The 17,278-nt window shown below is 44.5% G+C and overlaps 2 protein-coding genes across 2 annotated transcripts in view; one reads left to right on the top strand and one right to left on the bottom strand.

Annotated features, from left to right (window-relative positions):
* The first annotated feature begins 3,465 nt into the window (after positions 1–3,465).
* C1QL3 (complement C1q like 3) lies at positions 3,466–11,182 on the top strand. Its single transcript, XM_049626894.1, has 2 exons — positions 3,466–4,215; positions 10,035–11,182. The coding sequence occupies exons 1-2, from the start codon at positions 3,628–3,630 to the stop codon at positions 10,212–10,214; spliced, it is 768 nt and encodes a 255-aa protein (XP_049482851.1). The 5' UTR covers positions 3,466–3,627; the 3' UTR covers positions 10,215–11,182.
* Positions 11,183–12,553: 1,371 nt separating this feature from the next.
* PTER (phosphotriesterase related) overlaps positions 12,554–17,278 on the bottom strand; it is a 35,800-nt gene continuing 31,075 nt past the window's right edge. The window contains exon 4 of the mRNA XM_049626904.1: positions 12,554–13,747. Within this exon, the coding sequence (XP_049482861.1) occupies positions 13,537–13,747 (211 nt within the window). The 3' untranslated portion in view covers positions 12,554–13,536. The remainder of the gene's footprint in view (positions 13,748–17,278) is intronic.

Below are 17,278 nucleotides of genomic sequence, written 5' to 3'. Positions count from 1 at the left end.
TCTGAGCGATAACTTGCTTCTCTGATGATGACTGAAGAGAACCAAATATTTTTTTTTAATTGACACATTTTCTATTATTATATACATATAGAGATGATGAGTAATATGCCATATCAGATGGCTTATTCAAACTGTCAGAATAAGGGCTGAAGCGTGAGTAACTTTCCAGAGAACCTTCTCAGAAATTCAAGTGGTGGAAAGTGGCTGCAAGCTGCCATTAGTTCACCTACTACCCAGTCATCCCTGAACAACAACAACTCTCATATAGCAGTGGGGCTGAATGTACCTCCCAAATGAAGCTCCTCCCAAAGCACATGGTGGGACGCTTCTAGAGAAAAGGAAGGAGACCAATAATTTAAACTTACTTCGCTGAAAAGCCAAATGTCCGTGGGCCACCCGGGTTTGTGCACTCAACAGGAAAGTGGCTCAGCCATGTGGCCTGGCCAACGTTGCCTTCTTCGTGAAGGAGGACTACAGAGCACCTTTCCAAACCTCAGCGGAACTTTAAGATGCCAGTGCCCTTGCTCACGAAGCCAAGCTGCGCTTTGGCATTAAAGGAAGGAGAAGGAGAAGAGCCTCCATGAACAGAACGGTACCATAGATCCGTCAGTGCAATGTAGAGGAAAGGGTACCAGCACGCACACTGGACGGCCCCGATTCTGCTCCCAGCTGTGTCCCGCCCTTACAACATCTGCAAAAGTGAGCTGGTGTGGACTCGCTTGCCCGCATTCATTCCAACCCTACCATTTCATGGCATCCTCACTGGGTTCCTCTGTAAGGTGGGCAGTCTCCAGCGGAAAATGCCATGTATCTTGAGATTTTCAATGAGAATTTATTTATTCAACTCTACCTTTTAAAAACTCCCCCCTCTGTCCCCCACCTGGACTCTCTTTAGCAATAAAGAAGTCTTCTGAATGTTGATAACTTGGTGCATTGGAAAAGAGTTTGATTAATGCATTAACCTTCATCGCTGTTACCACCCTTTACTATCTCGTCCCCTAAAAGAAAGGTGACTTTTGAGAGCAACCCAGATCGTGTGTTAGGAAAATAGGCATTGTGGTCAGTGGAGAATTTGCTATGTGTCCGCTGCTCAAATATATGAAAATAAGGTTCCTCGTGTGAATAAAAGTATTCTGAAATACATGTATAATTATGCCCCAGACATAGACACACGTTTCTAAAACCACTACCTGAAAATAAAAGTTAAAGGTTTGAGGAGTGGGAAGGACTCTTGTCCAGTAGCAAGAGCAGCGGCCCCCTCAGCAGCCAGAGGGAGAGAAAACCTGGAGACCTAGGCTGGGCTGGGCCCGGCGGGCCTGCGCCTCGCTGTTGATTCTCCCAGGAAAGGCCTGAAGGAGCTCCTGACATTTCTCTTAAAAGAATCAATGAATCGGTGTTGTCTTCCGCCTGCTCATTTGACCTTACTTTGTTTTGAAACCAAGAAGGAAAGAAAGAACTAAACCGGGGTGCTGTGGAAGGTAGGCGGAAGGAACAGAAAAGGAGACGCTCGGGGCTATGGTAGCCGCAGACACGATCCCAGGCCGCCGGGAGGTTACTGTTCGCTTGCTGTGGTGTTGTTTGTTCTTGCTCATTTCAGATTCTCACCCTGATGTAATAAGTCACTATCTTCCCAGCCATCATCCCCGTATTGACAAGCAAATGCCATCCACGTTTGATTGACATCCATGGGTCCTGAATGCAAAAGTATGATTTACAAATCAATTCTGCTTGTTTATTTAAGGCCGTTCTTGTGTGCCTTCTGTATTTGTTAGTGGGATAACTTGCCTAATACCTACTCTGGGGGTTTTACATTAATATTACAAATCCAGGCTTTTCCTTCTGCTCTCCCATGTTACCTCTTTTCCCCATGCCTCAGTGTACATGCAGGAACTGTGCCTGGAGCTTACAGGACACTTTCCATATCTCAGCAAAAGATCTTGCCCAGCACTTTTGTAAAGGCTGCTTGCTTTAAGACCTTTAAAGACATCCGACAAGTCATTATCTCTCGTGCATGTAGTGCAAGTACATGCAACTTCAGATCCAATGGCAGGATCTCCTGAAAGGTAGCTAGAACTGCAATCCTGTAAGCAGAGGACACGGGATCCGCGCATTTGTTAAAAGAACCCACCCCCACCCCCACCCCATTGTGTGGTGGGCCATTTCATTCATAATCATTCAAAACAGCCCTTGGGCTTTTCAACACACCTTCCTGTTCTCTGGGTGGCATCTTGTTTCATTTTAGAAGACTGGCGAGGGAAACCATAAGGTTACAAAAGAAAACCATCTGGAAAATTCTAAAGGGCCCTTCTTATGTTAAAAGTGGCATTTTGAAAAACACCTGAAGCACCGGCTGATTGTGGGTGAGCCAGCAGAGAAATATTGTCAACGGAGCCATCCTCTTTTCAACCCTCACCTCCACCCTCCAAGTGGCGCAGCTCCCCGCGGGGACACAGGGGGCTTAGGTGTGACCTTCGAGTCCCCGAGGCCATTGCACATCTGTCTCCCTCCCCCTCCCCCCCCCCAGGTGTGTCCAACGAGAGAGCTGCCATCACCTGGGCTCGGCAAGGGAGTGTTCACGATCTCACTGTTCATCCATGTGCAGAGGGGGAAAAGAGAGAGAGAGAGAGAGAGAGAGAGGCTGAGAAAAAAAAAATCCCACATTGTCAGAGTAATGCCAAACTCTCTCTGAGTGGGATGCGCGGAGCAGATGCTGCAGTGAGATGCCAGAGCGGCTCCCCTTCCTCTGTGCCTTGGGTGCCTATAAATTGCTCCGGCGCGCGTTTGTCAGCCTCCTCTTCTCCTGGCAGGTGGTACCCGGGCAGGATTCTGCGTTCAGTCTCTCTCGCGCTCCGCTCCCGGCCGCCAGGCGCTCGCCGCTGCTCACTGGCTCCTCCGCTCCAGCCCCGAGCCTCGCCGCGCTGACCGTGCCCGCCGCCGCCGCCGCCGCCGCCGCCGCCGCCGCTCCGCGCACCCGGGGGGCGGCCGGCCCGAGCTCGCGGGGGGCAGGGGGGGTGCGCCTCTCTTAGTGCTGCCGTGGCGGTGGCGAAGGAGGGGGAGACAGGCAGCGGAAGGGCGAACCGAGCCAGCGAGAGAAGCCGAGGAGGAGGCAGAAAAAGGCAACTTCAGACGGAAAGTTGGTGCGAACTGGCGCAGTCGGCAAAAACGGAAAAGTCGATCGCAGGCAGCGGCCGCATAAAAGTGTGAGCGGCCCCGGGCGGCGCGAGAGGCGGCGGCTGGCTCTGCCCTCCGGGTGGCCGCGCCGGCGCCCGAGGCGCAGCCACAGGTGCCAAGGGGCTCGCGGGAGGCGAGAGGGCGCCCTGCGCGCCCCTCCCCCAGCCCCCACCCCCCAGCCCGGGACTTCAGCTCAAGTCGCCTGGCGTCCGAGCTCCCTCCCCAGCCGCAGCCTCAGCAGGGGGAGCGGGAGCAGGAGCAGGAGCAGGCGGGGAGCGGCCGGCGCGCGCCCGCCCAGGGGAGTTGGGGTTCTCAGGGGGTTGTTTTCGGCTCTGAGGAGGTCCCCGCCCAACCTTCAAAATTTTGTCCAAAAGCAGACAAGAGGATCGCCCCGCGCTGAGCCGGCTGGTGGGCAGCAGGAGGCGCCTGATCGCCGCCGGGGCGCTGGGGGTGGTGATGGTGCTGCTGCTGGTTATCCTCATCCCGGTGCTGGTGAGCTCGGCCGGCACGTCGGCGCACTACGAGATGCTGGGCACCTGCCGCATGGTCTGCGACCCCTACGGGGGCACCAAGGCGCCCAGCACGGCCGCCACGCCCGACCGCGGCCTCATGCAGTCCCTGCCCACCTTCATCCAGGGCCCCAAAGGCGAGGCCGGCAGGCCGGGGAAGGCGGGCCCGCGCGGCCCCCCCGGTGAGCCCGGGCCGCCGGGTCCCGTGGGCCCTCCGGGCGAGAAGGGCGAGCCCGGCCGCCAAGGCCTGCCGGGCCCGCCCGGGGCGCCCGGCCTGAACGCGGCCGGGGCCATCAGCGCCGCCACCTACAGCACGGTGCCCAAGATCGCCTTCTACGCCGGCCTCAAGCGGCAGCACGAAGGCTACGAGGTGCTCAAGTTCGACGACGTGGTCACCAACCTCGGTAACCACTACGATCCCACCACGGGCAAGTTCACCTGCTCTATCCCGGGCATCTACTTCTTCACCTACCACGTCCTGATGCGCGGAGGGGACGGCACCAGCATGTGGGCTGATCTCTGCAAGAACAACCAGGTGAGTGCCGGCAGGCAGCGGGGTGGGCGGGGAGGGAGCGCGGGAAGGTGCAGGCAAGAGGGAGGAGACCCCGGAAATGGGGGTGGGAGCCCGCGGAGGAAGGGCGCGGCAGCCGGGCTCCAGGGAGTGGAGCCGAGGGGACGCTGTTACTCCCTGGAGAGGCGGGGGTCGCGGGCCTAAGAGGGCGCCCGGAGGCCTGGAGAGGGCGGTTCCCAAGCTAGGACCCGCGCTCTCTGTGCGCGCGAGTGCGAGAGCGACCCTCGAGGGCAGGGGAGCTGGGAGCTCGGTCCCCTGGGCAGCCTGTGCCCCGGGAGGCCGGGAGCGGGACGCTACCCTCGGCCGGGGGATCTTCTGCAGCTTAGGGTCGCTCTCAGGCTTTGCCTGGAATAGGACGGCTAGCGGGGAGCCCCGAAGTGGGCGTGCCAGGGTGGCAAACTCGGGGGAGAAAGGGGCCCTCTGGAGAAAGAAGGGACCCGAAAGAGCGAGTCCAAGTGTGGGGCGTCCCGAGCCGAAGAGGGACCGGGGACTTGCGGTCGCCAGGGCCCTCGCGGCGTCCCAGACCTCGGAAACAAGCATATAGTCAAATGCAAGACGCAAACTCCTGTTTAGATTGCAGCCCCAGCAGAAGAAGGGGGAGAAGTAAAGAGTGTTGATGACAAAAGAAAAAAGTTGAGACTCGTGAGTGTACTCCGTAAAACGCGCACCCAAACGCAGAGTCCTTAACTCCACCGGCTGGGGTAGGAGGCCGCACAGGCAGGGGGCAAGGAGGGCAGGAGGCCGAGCCGGCCCTGGGGCGATGGGCCTCACCCCCAGGGAGCCCCGGGCCACCGGCTGGGTAGTCTTTCCAACCCCGCCTTCTCTCGAGAGGCAGTGGCCTTGGCCTTGGAACTCTGAGGACTGTGAACCAGCCTCAGAGCAGCGCGCGGGCCCCTGGGACTTAGTCTCCTTAGCTGGTCGGCTCTGCCACAAGGGCCACGGGTGGCACTTTTATGCCGGGGCCAATTTACCGTTTGCTTGAGAAATTCGCGGTCAGTGCAAAAACAAAGTGTGTCTAATTTCTCAGTCAGAAGAGGACAATAGTATTTGTAACTGCCTAAAAGTGTAATCAGACCTGAGGCTCGCGCGCTGAATCAGCAGCCGCACTCGGGCAAGGCCTTGCAACCTGCAGCCTGAAGTCTGGGCTGGGTTCTCTGGCTTTAATTTTGCTTATTGGGTGGCCCAGGGAACCCCGCTGTGGCCAACTTAGATTTAACAAGGGCTCATTGGGCTTCAGGTCACCCGCCCCCTCGAAATCAGACCTTTTCGGTTCTAACCCAGGTCTCTATTAAGCAGCATTAAGGCAGGATTTATTCCAAAGGCCTAATTCAGTATCAGAGTTTTTTCAAAAGTGGAAGACAAATACTCTAAATGTATAAGGAAGGGCACAAAATCCTGCCCTCCCCCTTCCTCCCACCCGTCACTTCTAAAGGAATTAAAAAAGCTCAAGGAACCCACAGGACAGGTAAAACAAAACAAAACAAAACAAAACAAACAAACAACAACAAAAGAAAAGGGAAAATGGCCACCAGGCGGCACTGACAGGGTTGTTTATTATAGTTATTATGCACAAAAATAATATTAAGATAAATAAAAATCATTTATAGAGCAGTGAGCCAGGTATAGGTAAATGGCTAAAAAGGGCATGACTCACTGTACCCAAATAGAGGTATTCTGTCGCCTTTACGAAATGGTTGATGACCAGCCCCTTGGCAGACAGTGATGAGGCACCCATTTCTTTTCAAATTGGCTCTCTTCTGACTCAAAGGTTAGGTCTGGAAATTACTGTCGGGCTGAAGGATTGTTTTTAGAGGTATTAATTAAAATGGAACAATACCAAGTTTTATCAGCCACTGAATAAAAACACTCACATCTTTAAGTATCCAGCAATGGCAATTGCATGACTAATCAGGGAACGATACATATTAATTAGTTTAAGTGTTCTTATCTCAACTGCTGAGCTCAGGTATATTGTACTGATTCCAAGAAAACCATTTCTTATACATGCGCTACCTGCATTTTGTTTTTAAAATTATTTCATTGTTTGGAGAGTCGAATGCTCCTTTGTATCGTCCTAGCAGGCACATTCTGTGAGGATCAGGAAAAAAAAAAAAATAAGGCAAACCAGCTGACCTTATCATGTAGCAAGCTCTTCATTGGCATTATTAAGCTGTGACTTCTTCAAAAGGTGTGCAACAAGTAATTAAAAAATATATGTATATGTAGCACCACACAATGTATTTTCGACTTCGACATGGACTCTTTTGGAAAATGGCTATTAAAATATTACCATTAAGGAATTTTATCCCTAGAACAGGACTATTTTGTAAAGTCTGATTTGCAGAGAGTTGCAAATGAGAACTATTTTATGAAATTTATTTTATTACTATGAAACAAATAGTTTAGCCTTGGTTTTCAGTTACGTTCTTGTCCGATCACTTCTTAGCATGGCAGTCTCCCCCCTGAGCAGACCTAATTTGTTTTCATAAAACAGAAACTCAGAGATCTATGTCAGTGTAATGTGCCATGGATTAAGTGGATTTGAGAAGCACAAAAATTAAACTAAAAATGCAGTTCACTCTAGGATAGAGGAGTGCCTCTGGACCGTAACTATATGGGAAGCATTTTATTTATGCTTTGTGTTGAATGCAGGATCACAGATGGAAACATCAAAGGCCGGTAAATTAACCTGATGCACCACTTAACCTTTTGTTTATGATCCCACAGAAGTACAATGAAAATGAAATTATGGGAGCATCAGTAGCAATTAATTAAATTAGCAAATGTTACCATAAATATCGTCTCCGATGATAAACCCTCACTAATAAGATAATGCTAAAGCCACACAGGCTGCTTCATTCTCACAAATATGCCACTAAAGGGATTACAGTTCTCATATTCCCCGTTGAAACCATCAACCTAAAATCTAATCATACCATTTGTTGATATGAAAGGTAAAAGTTGGACTCAAATGGCTTTATAAAGAGACAGGAAACATAATTGTAATGTGTTTGTACACTTTTAGCAGCCAAACCTGAATTTAAAAATTGCTGTGTGAGCACAGTCACTGTAATGTCCCTGTAACAAGCCACTGTATTAACCACTGAAGCTGGCCCCAGATTAGAACCATTAAATAACTCAGGACCAATTTTTATTCTAAGAATGTGTGAATTACAGCATCGAGGAACATGAGATATATTGGAAACAACAGTCTGTGAGTTGATATTCATTTATTAGCAAGATTAATGAAATGCCAAATTAATACCATCATTTTAAAAAGCTGTGAAACCCGCACTACAGATGTAGCGGAATCTAAATAGTTAACTTGTGATATGAAAAGATTTTAGAGGACCTTTAGGCAGAAATGGGTACATAGGGCTGAGGAAAGGATGCATCATATTCCCGGAGAAAATGCTGAAATCGGTGTACATTTGGGAACCTGAAAATAGCCTCCAAGGTGGATGCATTACCTTGCTCAGTAGTTTGATGGCTTAAAGGAAGAATTGTTCGAAGTCGCCGAGCTGGTTACTAGAGCTTGAAATTTCAAGTGCCATTGTACCTTCCGAGCGTGATCAGGTGAGCAGACATTCTGAAATTGTCCAAAGCGTGCTGGAGTATGGCAGTTATTTAATTGGGAAAGTCTTGCGGTCTACAGTATAGCTTAATACCTTAAGAGAATCACTTTTATTAAAAAGCAGTCACATGACAAAGGAAGTGAAAAACCATAAGGGTAACCTTCTAGTCTGTGGGATCACACTAATGCATTTGCCGGTCTCCGTGGTTGTACCTACAGAATAAAAATGGTCACATTTATATGGTTCTGTGCTTATACCCTATCAAATAAAAACTACATTTAAGACTATTGTCTCTAAATCAAGGGATTTTAATGAGTCCTGGTTTCCAGATGCCTTTCTATAGAGAACAGTGTTAAAGCACAACACCCATAGAGCATATATTAAATACCTAAAGCACTAAATATGTCTGGTTATCAGTAATAGCTGAATAGTATATTTATGGATTGTGAATTCATTAATATATTACTGATATGGCCAGTTACTAATTTGTCTTTTAATTTCTCTAACCCATTAAAAATTCACACGTTAAGAAAAACATCAGGTCATAACAGCACTATCCTCCTCATAGATTCCACCCCCCCCCCCAGGGAATTTATAACTAGGTGAAATTAATGAATCAAAACATTCAACTCCTACAAACCTACAATTAATTCCTAGGAAATATTGTGACGTTACATTGTATTATTACTTAATGGTCAACACAGATCGTCTCGCTGAATCGGTGTATACATTTGAGTCAGTGTTTCTGAGCATAATTGCGTGGTACATTGCTTTCACTGTATTAGTGTCAGTTAGCCCAGGGTTAAGCAATTCTAAATCCTTTAAGCCCCTTTCTCCTTTTGCTATACAATATCCAGAGAAAGAAATTTTTAAAATATTACTCAAATTACTTCACAAGTTCAGCAGTGTCAAAGAGCCTTCTCCTTTTTTAACATTTCAGCATTAATGTGAGAACATAGCCCATGAAAATTTAATTTGAAAACCTATCACTTAAATTTTGAAAGAAACACCTGGAAATTCTTGATGTGTGCCTCGTTTCCCTCATTTTGCCAGCACACGGTACCCCAAGTCAGGTATTATTACATAACACAGGTTTACAAAACCACTAAATCGTTTGCTCTGTTATTAAGGGAAGCACCATTATAATGGAATAGAAACAAGGCACAGAGTAGAAGATGTCTTACTGAAATAAGTCAAATATAAGTCTGCCTATGGAAAATTTTTTTTCCAAGGCAGAATCAAAATATGGCTAAATGAATATGAAGCCTAATCGGAGTTGAGAATGTGATAGGATGTCTATGTGACAGGCTGAACATGAGAGGATTATAGGCAGCTTCTATCCTCAAAGCAAACCACACATTTTAGAATCACCTAAATATAAAAGGGTATTCAATCAGATCATTAAAAAGTTTTAGAAATTTTAGAGGCCTCAAATCTTATTTCCTTCTACAACTTTTAGATATGTGGCAATTAAATAATTTATTGAAGTGCACACAGCACAATGAAGTAATAAAAAGCCACAAATAGAAAAATGAACTCTGCAAACTTGGGTGACGTTTAAGTGAGTTAGATTTCTGGCAAAAAAAAAAAAAAAAGGCTTTACTTGAATTAGATTTCGAAAACCTCACATGAAAAGGCTTTCTTCATTTTTTTCCCCTATGTAGTAGAGCTGGAGTTGTTTTATTTCTCTGAATCTCAACTGCCTGTGGATCTCAATTTTCTGAAAATCCTGGGGACCCGCTGAAGTTTGGATTAAACCTCTGTACTCATAAACAGCTGGTTTAGATTATTGCTAATTGGTCTGAATTGAAATGCAAAAAAATTACCCTTATTTCCATTCCAAGAAGTGATTGGGCGTAGAGGTTCAAGGAATTAGAAAAAGTGCTGATTTAGGAAGAGAATAGGTTGGTGTGCATTGTTTACCATGTAAGGTAGGAAAAGACGGCTGCCGTGACCCTCAGGAAAGCACCATTTTCTTCTTTCTGTTCCTCCTTTCCAGTGATAGAGCTCGAACTGTTGCAAAGATCTCCTCAAAGAGCTCCAAGGCCCAGGTGGACTCTCTCATGCTAAATTCTGTGCTATGGCAGCAAGTCTGCTTACGGTGCTGTGAATGGATGAAAAAAGAGAGAGACAGAGAGAGAGACAGAGAGAGAGAGAATACTGGAGAATTTTCTTCCACGCATTCTAATTCTTGTTTGTTTCACATAGGTGCGTGCCAGTGCCATTGCCCAAGACGCCGATCAGAATTATGATTATGCCAGTAACAGTGTGGTTCTCCATTTGGAGCCAGGAGATGAAGTCTACATCAAACTAGATGGCGGGAAAGCACACGGAGGAAATAACAACAAATACAGCACATTTTCTGGATTTATTATTTATGCGGACTGATAACGCAGAAACTAAGCTTATTATTCTGAGTTTGGACACTGGATTCGTATGGCTGACGTCACTGAATCAAGGATCCCAGGGGATGCCAGTTGCGGGGCACCTCAGTTGTGTATATGTGGGGAATTCAAATGCTACCTGACTCACATCTGTATACTCAGAAACATTCTGTAAAAAAAAAAAAAAAAAAAAAAAAATTAAAAGCAAGATAAGCAGATGTGTTATCCATTACCGCCAAAGCAAATTCTCCTCCTTATTGTTAGTGTCCATGTGAATGAAGTCCTATATAGATCACAAATTTTTATAGAAAAATCTAAGACACTGAATTATTTCTCCAATATCTATGATACTTTGGTGTTCTGTGACCCTGCTGCTTTGATCCATATATCAGCTTTGGTTCTTGTGAGTTTACCTGCTTCTGATGATACTTGGAGTCCATTCATAGTGTGGGGAGAATGATCTTACCCTGCAGGAGAAGGTCTAATTGAAATAATGCTGCTTGTCCCCAAAGAAATTGTTTGCCTTGTACTTTTGTTAACTTTAGAGCTAGTCCTGGGAATGATTCAACTTCAAGCCTTAACCTGGAATTTTCTGGATTTGAGGGAATTCCCAAGCCTATGATCATTTTCACATTTCCTTTTTCTTGTGAATTTTCTTTTCTCTCCTTTCTGGTGATTATCTTTTAAAAATGGAGATCGAAATTGTATCATAGGATTACCCTCTAAGTGTGCAAACGTGTAATTATGTGTGGTATTTAGAAAATCCCCTGTGTGTCCATTTTGTCAATAGAATGTGTTTAGATTTACTTAGAAAGTCAGAGAAATTTATTCTTTGGTGTTAAATCAGACTGAGGCTTTTGCTTTCTTTGGAACAAAAGATTATTCATAAACCCAATGCACAAAGGTTTAATTTGAGCTACTGCATGGGTCACCAAGGGGACACTAAGTAAGGCCTTCAAATAGTTACTACAAGTCCTGGCCTGAGGTTATTTCAAAATGAATAATTTCACGTATAACCAATATGACAACAAAGTGTATATATTTTATACCAGTATCTGCTACAAATACATGTATTTGTGTGTACACGCACACACACACATATGTTAGAGGAAATATAATATATATATGGCTTCAGACCATAGGCACAGTGGCTGTATAGCCTCAAAAACTTAATTAAAAAAAGTATGTGTATATATACACACAAACACACAAAAATTATTTGACTTATTTTGGATCGAAATATATTTTGGATTACAAAAGTGTATGGAATAGCAAAACAATTGAAATGGCTTCTCTTTTACGAGCTACCCAGAAACGTAAAGTTTATTAGGTTAAAATGCCCTATACGTCACATGTCTGTAAATTAAGCCTACGGCTTCTTTATTACCATATGCCAATCAATATTCCCACCGCATTCTGTGTCAGACTGTTAATATTAGGACTGCAGAAACAGGTGGCTCTTTTTTGCAATGTCTATGAATTATATGCATTTGAATGATCACTTTTTTCTTTTTTCTCAGGTGGATTAAAGCTGACAGTAAAGTAGATTCTGAGAGTAGTGCAAATCATTTCTCTCTGGTTAAAATACACTGCCAAAAGCCATCTCTTTAATCTAAGAAAAAGATTAAAAATGCATGTTGATATATCCTCCCTATCGGACAACTTCCACTGTTACAATGAAAAATCTGTCCCCACCCCCCCCCCCCCCCCCCCCCCCCCCCCCACCTCCTCGGTTGCCTTTGAAGACTGACAAGTAGATTTCAAAAACAGGGATTTAAAAATCTGCTTGTTTTACTGGTGAAGGACATTTGCATTTTTTCATTTAAAGGAATTAGTTTGTTCCCCTGGCTCGTTCCTCTTGGGTACTTTACGTTCTAATACACAGAAAGCGTGATCATCTTTGAGCCACAGAAATATCTTGTGTTTCGTAAACCTCAACTTTCCAAAAGAGTTATGCATGATGTTCCCATCTGAAGGTGCTGTTTGTTTAGTTTAAATGCCTTGGTCGGAGTCACTGTCATGATGTCTATGATCAAAAATGCTTAGCCCATTCATCAGGAATAATGACTAATTCTATTTGGCCTTTCTAATATGTTAGATAACCGATAATGGGGTTTCAACGAATTTACTTCTATTGAACGATATATATTTATCAAAGAGGAATTGGTAGCTGGGGTTTGGAGTTTTGGGGGTTTTTTGTTTTTGTTTTTGTTTGTAACAAATAGCATAATGAGGAATCAACCAAAAGATTAATGTATAAACAGCAGTGCACATCAACTAAGAGTTTTAAAAAGGCTTTATTTACACAAAACATCGGGGGTGGGTACCTTTTGAAGAGTAGGCTAGAGTCAGAATGCCATTTCTAATAGATCTGACCTTTTCTTCAGATAACTAAGCATCATTTTCTCTGTTTAGGCCCAAGGAAAAACAAATAAAAGGTAAGGGAAATAAAGGGAATATATATATATGGCAAACATTTCTCTTTTTTTGCATATATATTATCAATTAAACTGTGGCCTTTGTTATTATAAATGTAATGATTCATTAAACTATATTATGTAATATATTTTGACTTTTACCATTGAATTTTTATAATTCAGTATTATGTTACGTGTTCATGCCCCCTTATACAAATGTTTAAACTAACAAAGCTTTACAGCAAAAATGGATACCAGGAAGCCACAGGCAACAAAACTGATTTATTACTAGTCAATATAGATAGGTAGACAACTTCTACAATATATAATGAATATAATCAAGCTTCGACAATATTTTTATCATTGTGAATTGGTGATTGTATTACAGTGTCCTTTGGGGGGGGGGGGAAGCCTCAAACTTTAACTTCCCTTGCTGCAGAAGCTATTTTCAAGTGCCATATTATTCATTAAGCATTAATTAAAGAACAGCAGGATAATTAGTAGGATCATCAATATTACAAGAAACATTAGATTGCTCCAGAAGGGGGTAATTTAACTAGAAACACTTTAAATTTCCTCAAGTAGTGCAGCTGATAGATTAAGAAAACAAAACAAACCAAAACTTTGCTAGAGGGGATACAGAATGTAAATCACTGTTTGGAAATAGGTGCTTCTGTATTTATTTTGTTAAAGGCAGAACAAGAGGGCTCCGTTAGGTCAGTAACTTCCTAAAGGTACCGATGTACCAGCTGGTTTCTGAGAAGGCAAAATTTCTAATTCTCATAAATAGGAAATGATCCGTCATTCATCCTACATAGCCCTGATTAATATCTCACTGTGGGTTTGAAATCACTGAAAAATGTTCTCTGCAAGCTTTCTACTCAAGGTGTGAGTCTGTAAACAACCATCCTACTTGAAAGTTAGCCATTGCTTAGGGTTCTCTATTAGTATCTTATCAAGTGCATTCTCAGTGATCCCTCTAAGCAACATTTTAGGAACAATGTTGGTAAGTATATGAGAGTAGCCGTGACCTCCATACTTCATCAGCCGATGCTTCGTATGTATGTCGTGTGCCATCAGAATTCGATCTTCGTAGCCTTCATCCACCAGAAGACGCACTCTGTGAAAAATGTCAACTCATTATATGGCATTTGTCTCACATTTAAAATGATCAGGGTGCTTTCAACTTTTTACTCATAAATCTATTGTGCTTGCTGTAGAGATACTGCCTTCTTCTATGGCATGTGTACTGGGAGACCCTTAATAAAGATTGCGTGGTGATGATAAAGGTAATATTGCATCGTAGTAGGAACATGATCCTTATTCCATGCACACAGAAACTTCCAGCCTGTGATATTTATGACAGTGCCTACAATACGGCATTAAAAATAGTTCTAATAGGATGTGCCAGTCTGAGTGAATGGCTGCTTGGGCATTTCACGAAATAACTTCGTTCTAGGTTTGTATCCAGCTCTCCACTCTACGATACCTCCCTCGGTGGTCGCGTTTTCCAGACCTCACTCTCCTCCCACCCCGTCTCTCTCTCTCTCTCTCTCTCTCTTATTTTCTAGCAAATAAAATCAATGGCAATTTCTGATTAAAACAGAGAAGCAAAAGGAACCTTCGCAAAGGTAAAACATTCTGAGAGTCAGATCAGTTGATTTGAAAGGAAGGGGCGTATGATAAGCGAAATGGTCATTTTCAAAAGGTCAGGAAGGGTACTTCTGTATTTTGAGCATCTGTTCCTTTGAAGTCTACGAGAATTCTGACTTAGTAGTAGTAGTCTTGGAGCACTGTATTAAATCAACCAGTACAAATTTACTCTGTCTTCCTTCTATCTCAACAAGATTGCTGTAAATACCAAGCCGTTCCTTTAAATTTATAGCCAGTTGACTGGAGAAGGGCTTTCCAACTACTGTCTAAACATCTAATCCTCTTTGCTTTGTCAAATGCTGTAATCTATAGCATGAGTCACCTCCTGACAGCCACCATCTGTGTGTGTCTGGACTCTGGGCAGTGTCTGTCATGACTTCCACGGGATTCTACTGGCAGAAGGTGCAAAGTGGAGACAATGGCTCTTCCCTGGCATTCTCTTCATGGTCACGTCAGTCTCTGGATTCCCAGATGAATCTAGATGGTCAGACAGCACCTTCCTCCAAGGGCTAATTATTCAAAAGATATCCTTTTTGTGTCTGTGGCATTTCTTGGCATCCTGGCGCGTGAGTCATATTTAGTAACTACTAAAAGTAAGCAAAATTGGGCCACTGCACAGAAACCTCAGACACACAGCTCTGCCCTCTGAGAACATACATTTTAAAATAAAATAATAATTGAAGGTGAGACATTGTGTTCCTAGGTCGTGCCTAACAAGAGCCACGTCGAGCATTTTTGTCTAGAAATCTGTATTCGTGCCATTCATACGCATGTCCTGTAAGTACTTGGATGCTGTTTGAGCCGCCATGGATATTTACCTCGTAAATCTGTACAACGTCCAAAAGCCCTGACCTGGAGTTACTTTTGGAACTCTCTTTGAGGCAATTCCCTAGAAAGTTCTAGGGTCATTTATGAGAAGAGAGAAAGACTTGACAGAATGCATGCCCACGTTGAAACTGAGTGTGGCAACCCTTAATCCACAACTGAGAAGGAGTGTCACGTTATGGGAAATTTTAGGGTATGCCTTCCTCCTTATCGTCTCTGAGCATTTCCCAGAAGGTTTTGTCTCTTTCCCTTGTCTGAGGAAAAAAAAGCGATATCGTATTACGTCAGAGGCATATCGTATGGAACAGCGGATTCTTGTTGTCGTTCCTGCAACTCTGCTACTCAATTGTGAAGGAGTAAGGAAAGAGTATAATGGCTAAGACACTCGCTTAAAACTGAGAATCCTTAGAACTGATTTAAGTCAAGAACGTAGAGACTAGTTACCTCACGACAAAGACGCTGCTATGACTCTACAAAACAGTTCTCTCCTGACTATCAAATCAAGATATGACTTGGCCAGTCTTAAAATAAAAGCTCCTCTCTCATGCTGTGCCATTGTGTGGAAGAACAGTAGTTCCGAGACGCTGCCAGAAGGAAGGAACCACTGTAGATGAGAAGACAAAAATGACAGTAATTATAGAAATACAAATGAGTTAGTGTTTTGCAAACAAATATTAGAGAGAGACTACAAAGTGTGAAAAGGCAGAGATATAATAAGATTTGAGAAATGGAGCGTAAGATTGAAAACAGGTGTCAGACACAGAATTTCTGGTGCTGAAAACCAGAGGTAGGCAGAAGCGTGCTTCTATGTTCTTGCAGTTCAGAGATGTAAGATGACTAAGGCTCAGAAAGGGACTGCCAATGGATGATGAAAATCAAGTGCCCAAGAGATGGCAGACCAGGGGGATGCTGGAACACACCCCCTGCCTAAAGGTCATTCGGTAATTACCGTGAATTGTGCTTGAGCCAAGTGACCTTATGCATGATTTTAATTTAGGGAAGATAAAGCTTGCATACATATACATGAACACGCATATATCGCATATATATTTTGATGTATTTCCAGACATCTAGAATGTTTACATTTGGCTCAATGAAAGCTGGCCAAAATTAAATTCTTGTTCTTGAATTAATAGCCAGAAGTTATCAAGGAGGAATGTGAGGAGAGGTGCTGGTCATCCTCCCCCCATATATCCTTCAGACCCCCTCTGCCGATCCCCTCTCTCTTAGTCAAGGTCTGGGAGCCGCATGGGTGGCGTAGGGTTGCTTCAGAAGATATAAAAGATGCAGCTCACTGCCACAAAGGGGCTTAGGAAAAGGAAGTGGGTCTTAGAAGCAAACTTCCCATTTCCAAGATGAATCGTAAAACGTATGTTGAGGGCATTCATCAGGAAACAGGGTTTGGAGATCATGAAAGATGAGAAAGCCCTACCCTACTCCCCCACTTTAAATTCCAAAGAATATTCATCTCGCAGCCTGGCCCAGGCTCGTAGGGCCCTGGGGTAACTTGTCTGCCTGTACTGAATGGTGCTCCTAAGAAAGTTAGGTAAAATCTTGACGCAAAATTAACAACAACAAAACGGAACAATAAATTGGTGTATTAAAGAACTGATTTCAGTGGTTTAAAAAAATTTGTTTTAAGTCCTAGCTTCATTGGTCAGGTCAGTTTGCTCCTGTACAGCTGAGCATCTCCATATTTACATAGCAAGCGTTACATGGATCAGCTAGCTCTCCCTGATGATATTGAACTTGAAGCCTATTTTACTGTTAATGAGGTCATGCAGGAGGAGTACTCATATGCAGGGACGGGCAGAAGGCACACAGGTGTAAAGGTTGGCCACCCACGCTAAGAGCTGAGGGCTGTCCCCGACCGTGGCCACAGATCTTCCCCTCAATTCCAGTGTAGGGGTATGTCCTACCGTTGCTGCTTTAGCCTCCGTTTCTGGACATCACTTCTGTAGGTCTGGTGTCTTTACTCGTAGCCCACACAGTTTTCTACACCGTTAACCACATTCTGGCCCGTCTCCGTCCCAGAAGACTACTTCCTCTCTGAAATCCCAATCTTCACTTTCCCACTCCGACCACGAGTCACATTTCTCTTTTTCCCTCACCGTCTTCTGGGTACATTTCCCCCTCACTCAAGCTTCTGATTGGTTGCCGCTGCTATGTTATT

Source organism: Panthera uncia, chromosome B4 (assembly GCF_023721935.1).
Source record: "Panthera uncia isolate 11264 chromosome B4, Puncia_PCG_1.0, whole genome shotgun sequence".
Lineage (NCBI taxonomy): Eukaryota > Metazoa > Chordata > Mammalia > Carnivora > Felidae > Panthera > Panthera uncia.
Note: the sequence above shows the minus strand (reverse complement) of the source record. Positions and strands in the feature narration are given on the sequence as shown.

Coding starts and splice junctions, on each gene's coding strand:
- C1QL3 (XM_049626894.1), top strand. CDS start 3,628: ATGGTGCTGCTGCTGGTTATCCTCATCCCGGTGCTGGTGAGCTCGGCC. Junction 4,216..10,034: donor ATCTCTGCAAGAACAACCAG/GTGAGTGCCGGC, acceptor TGTTTCACATAG/GTGCGTGCCAGTGCCATTGC.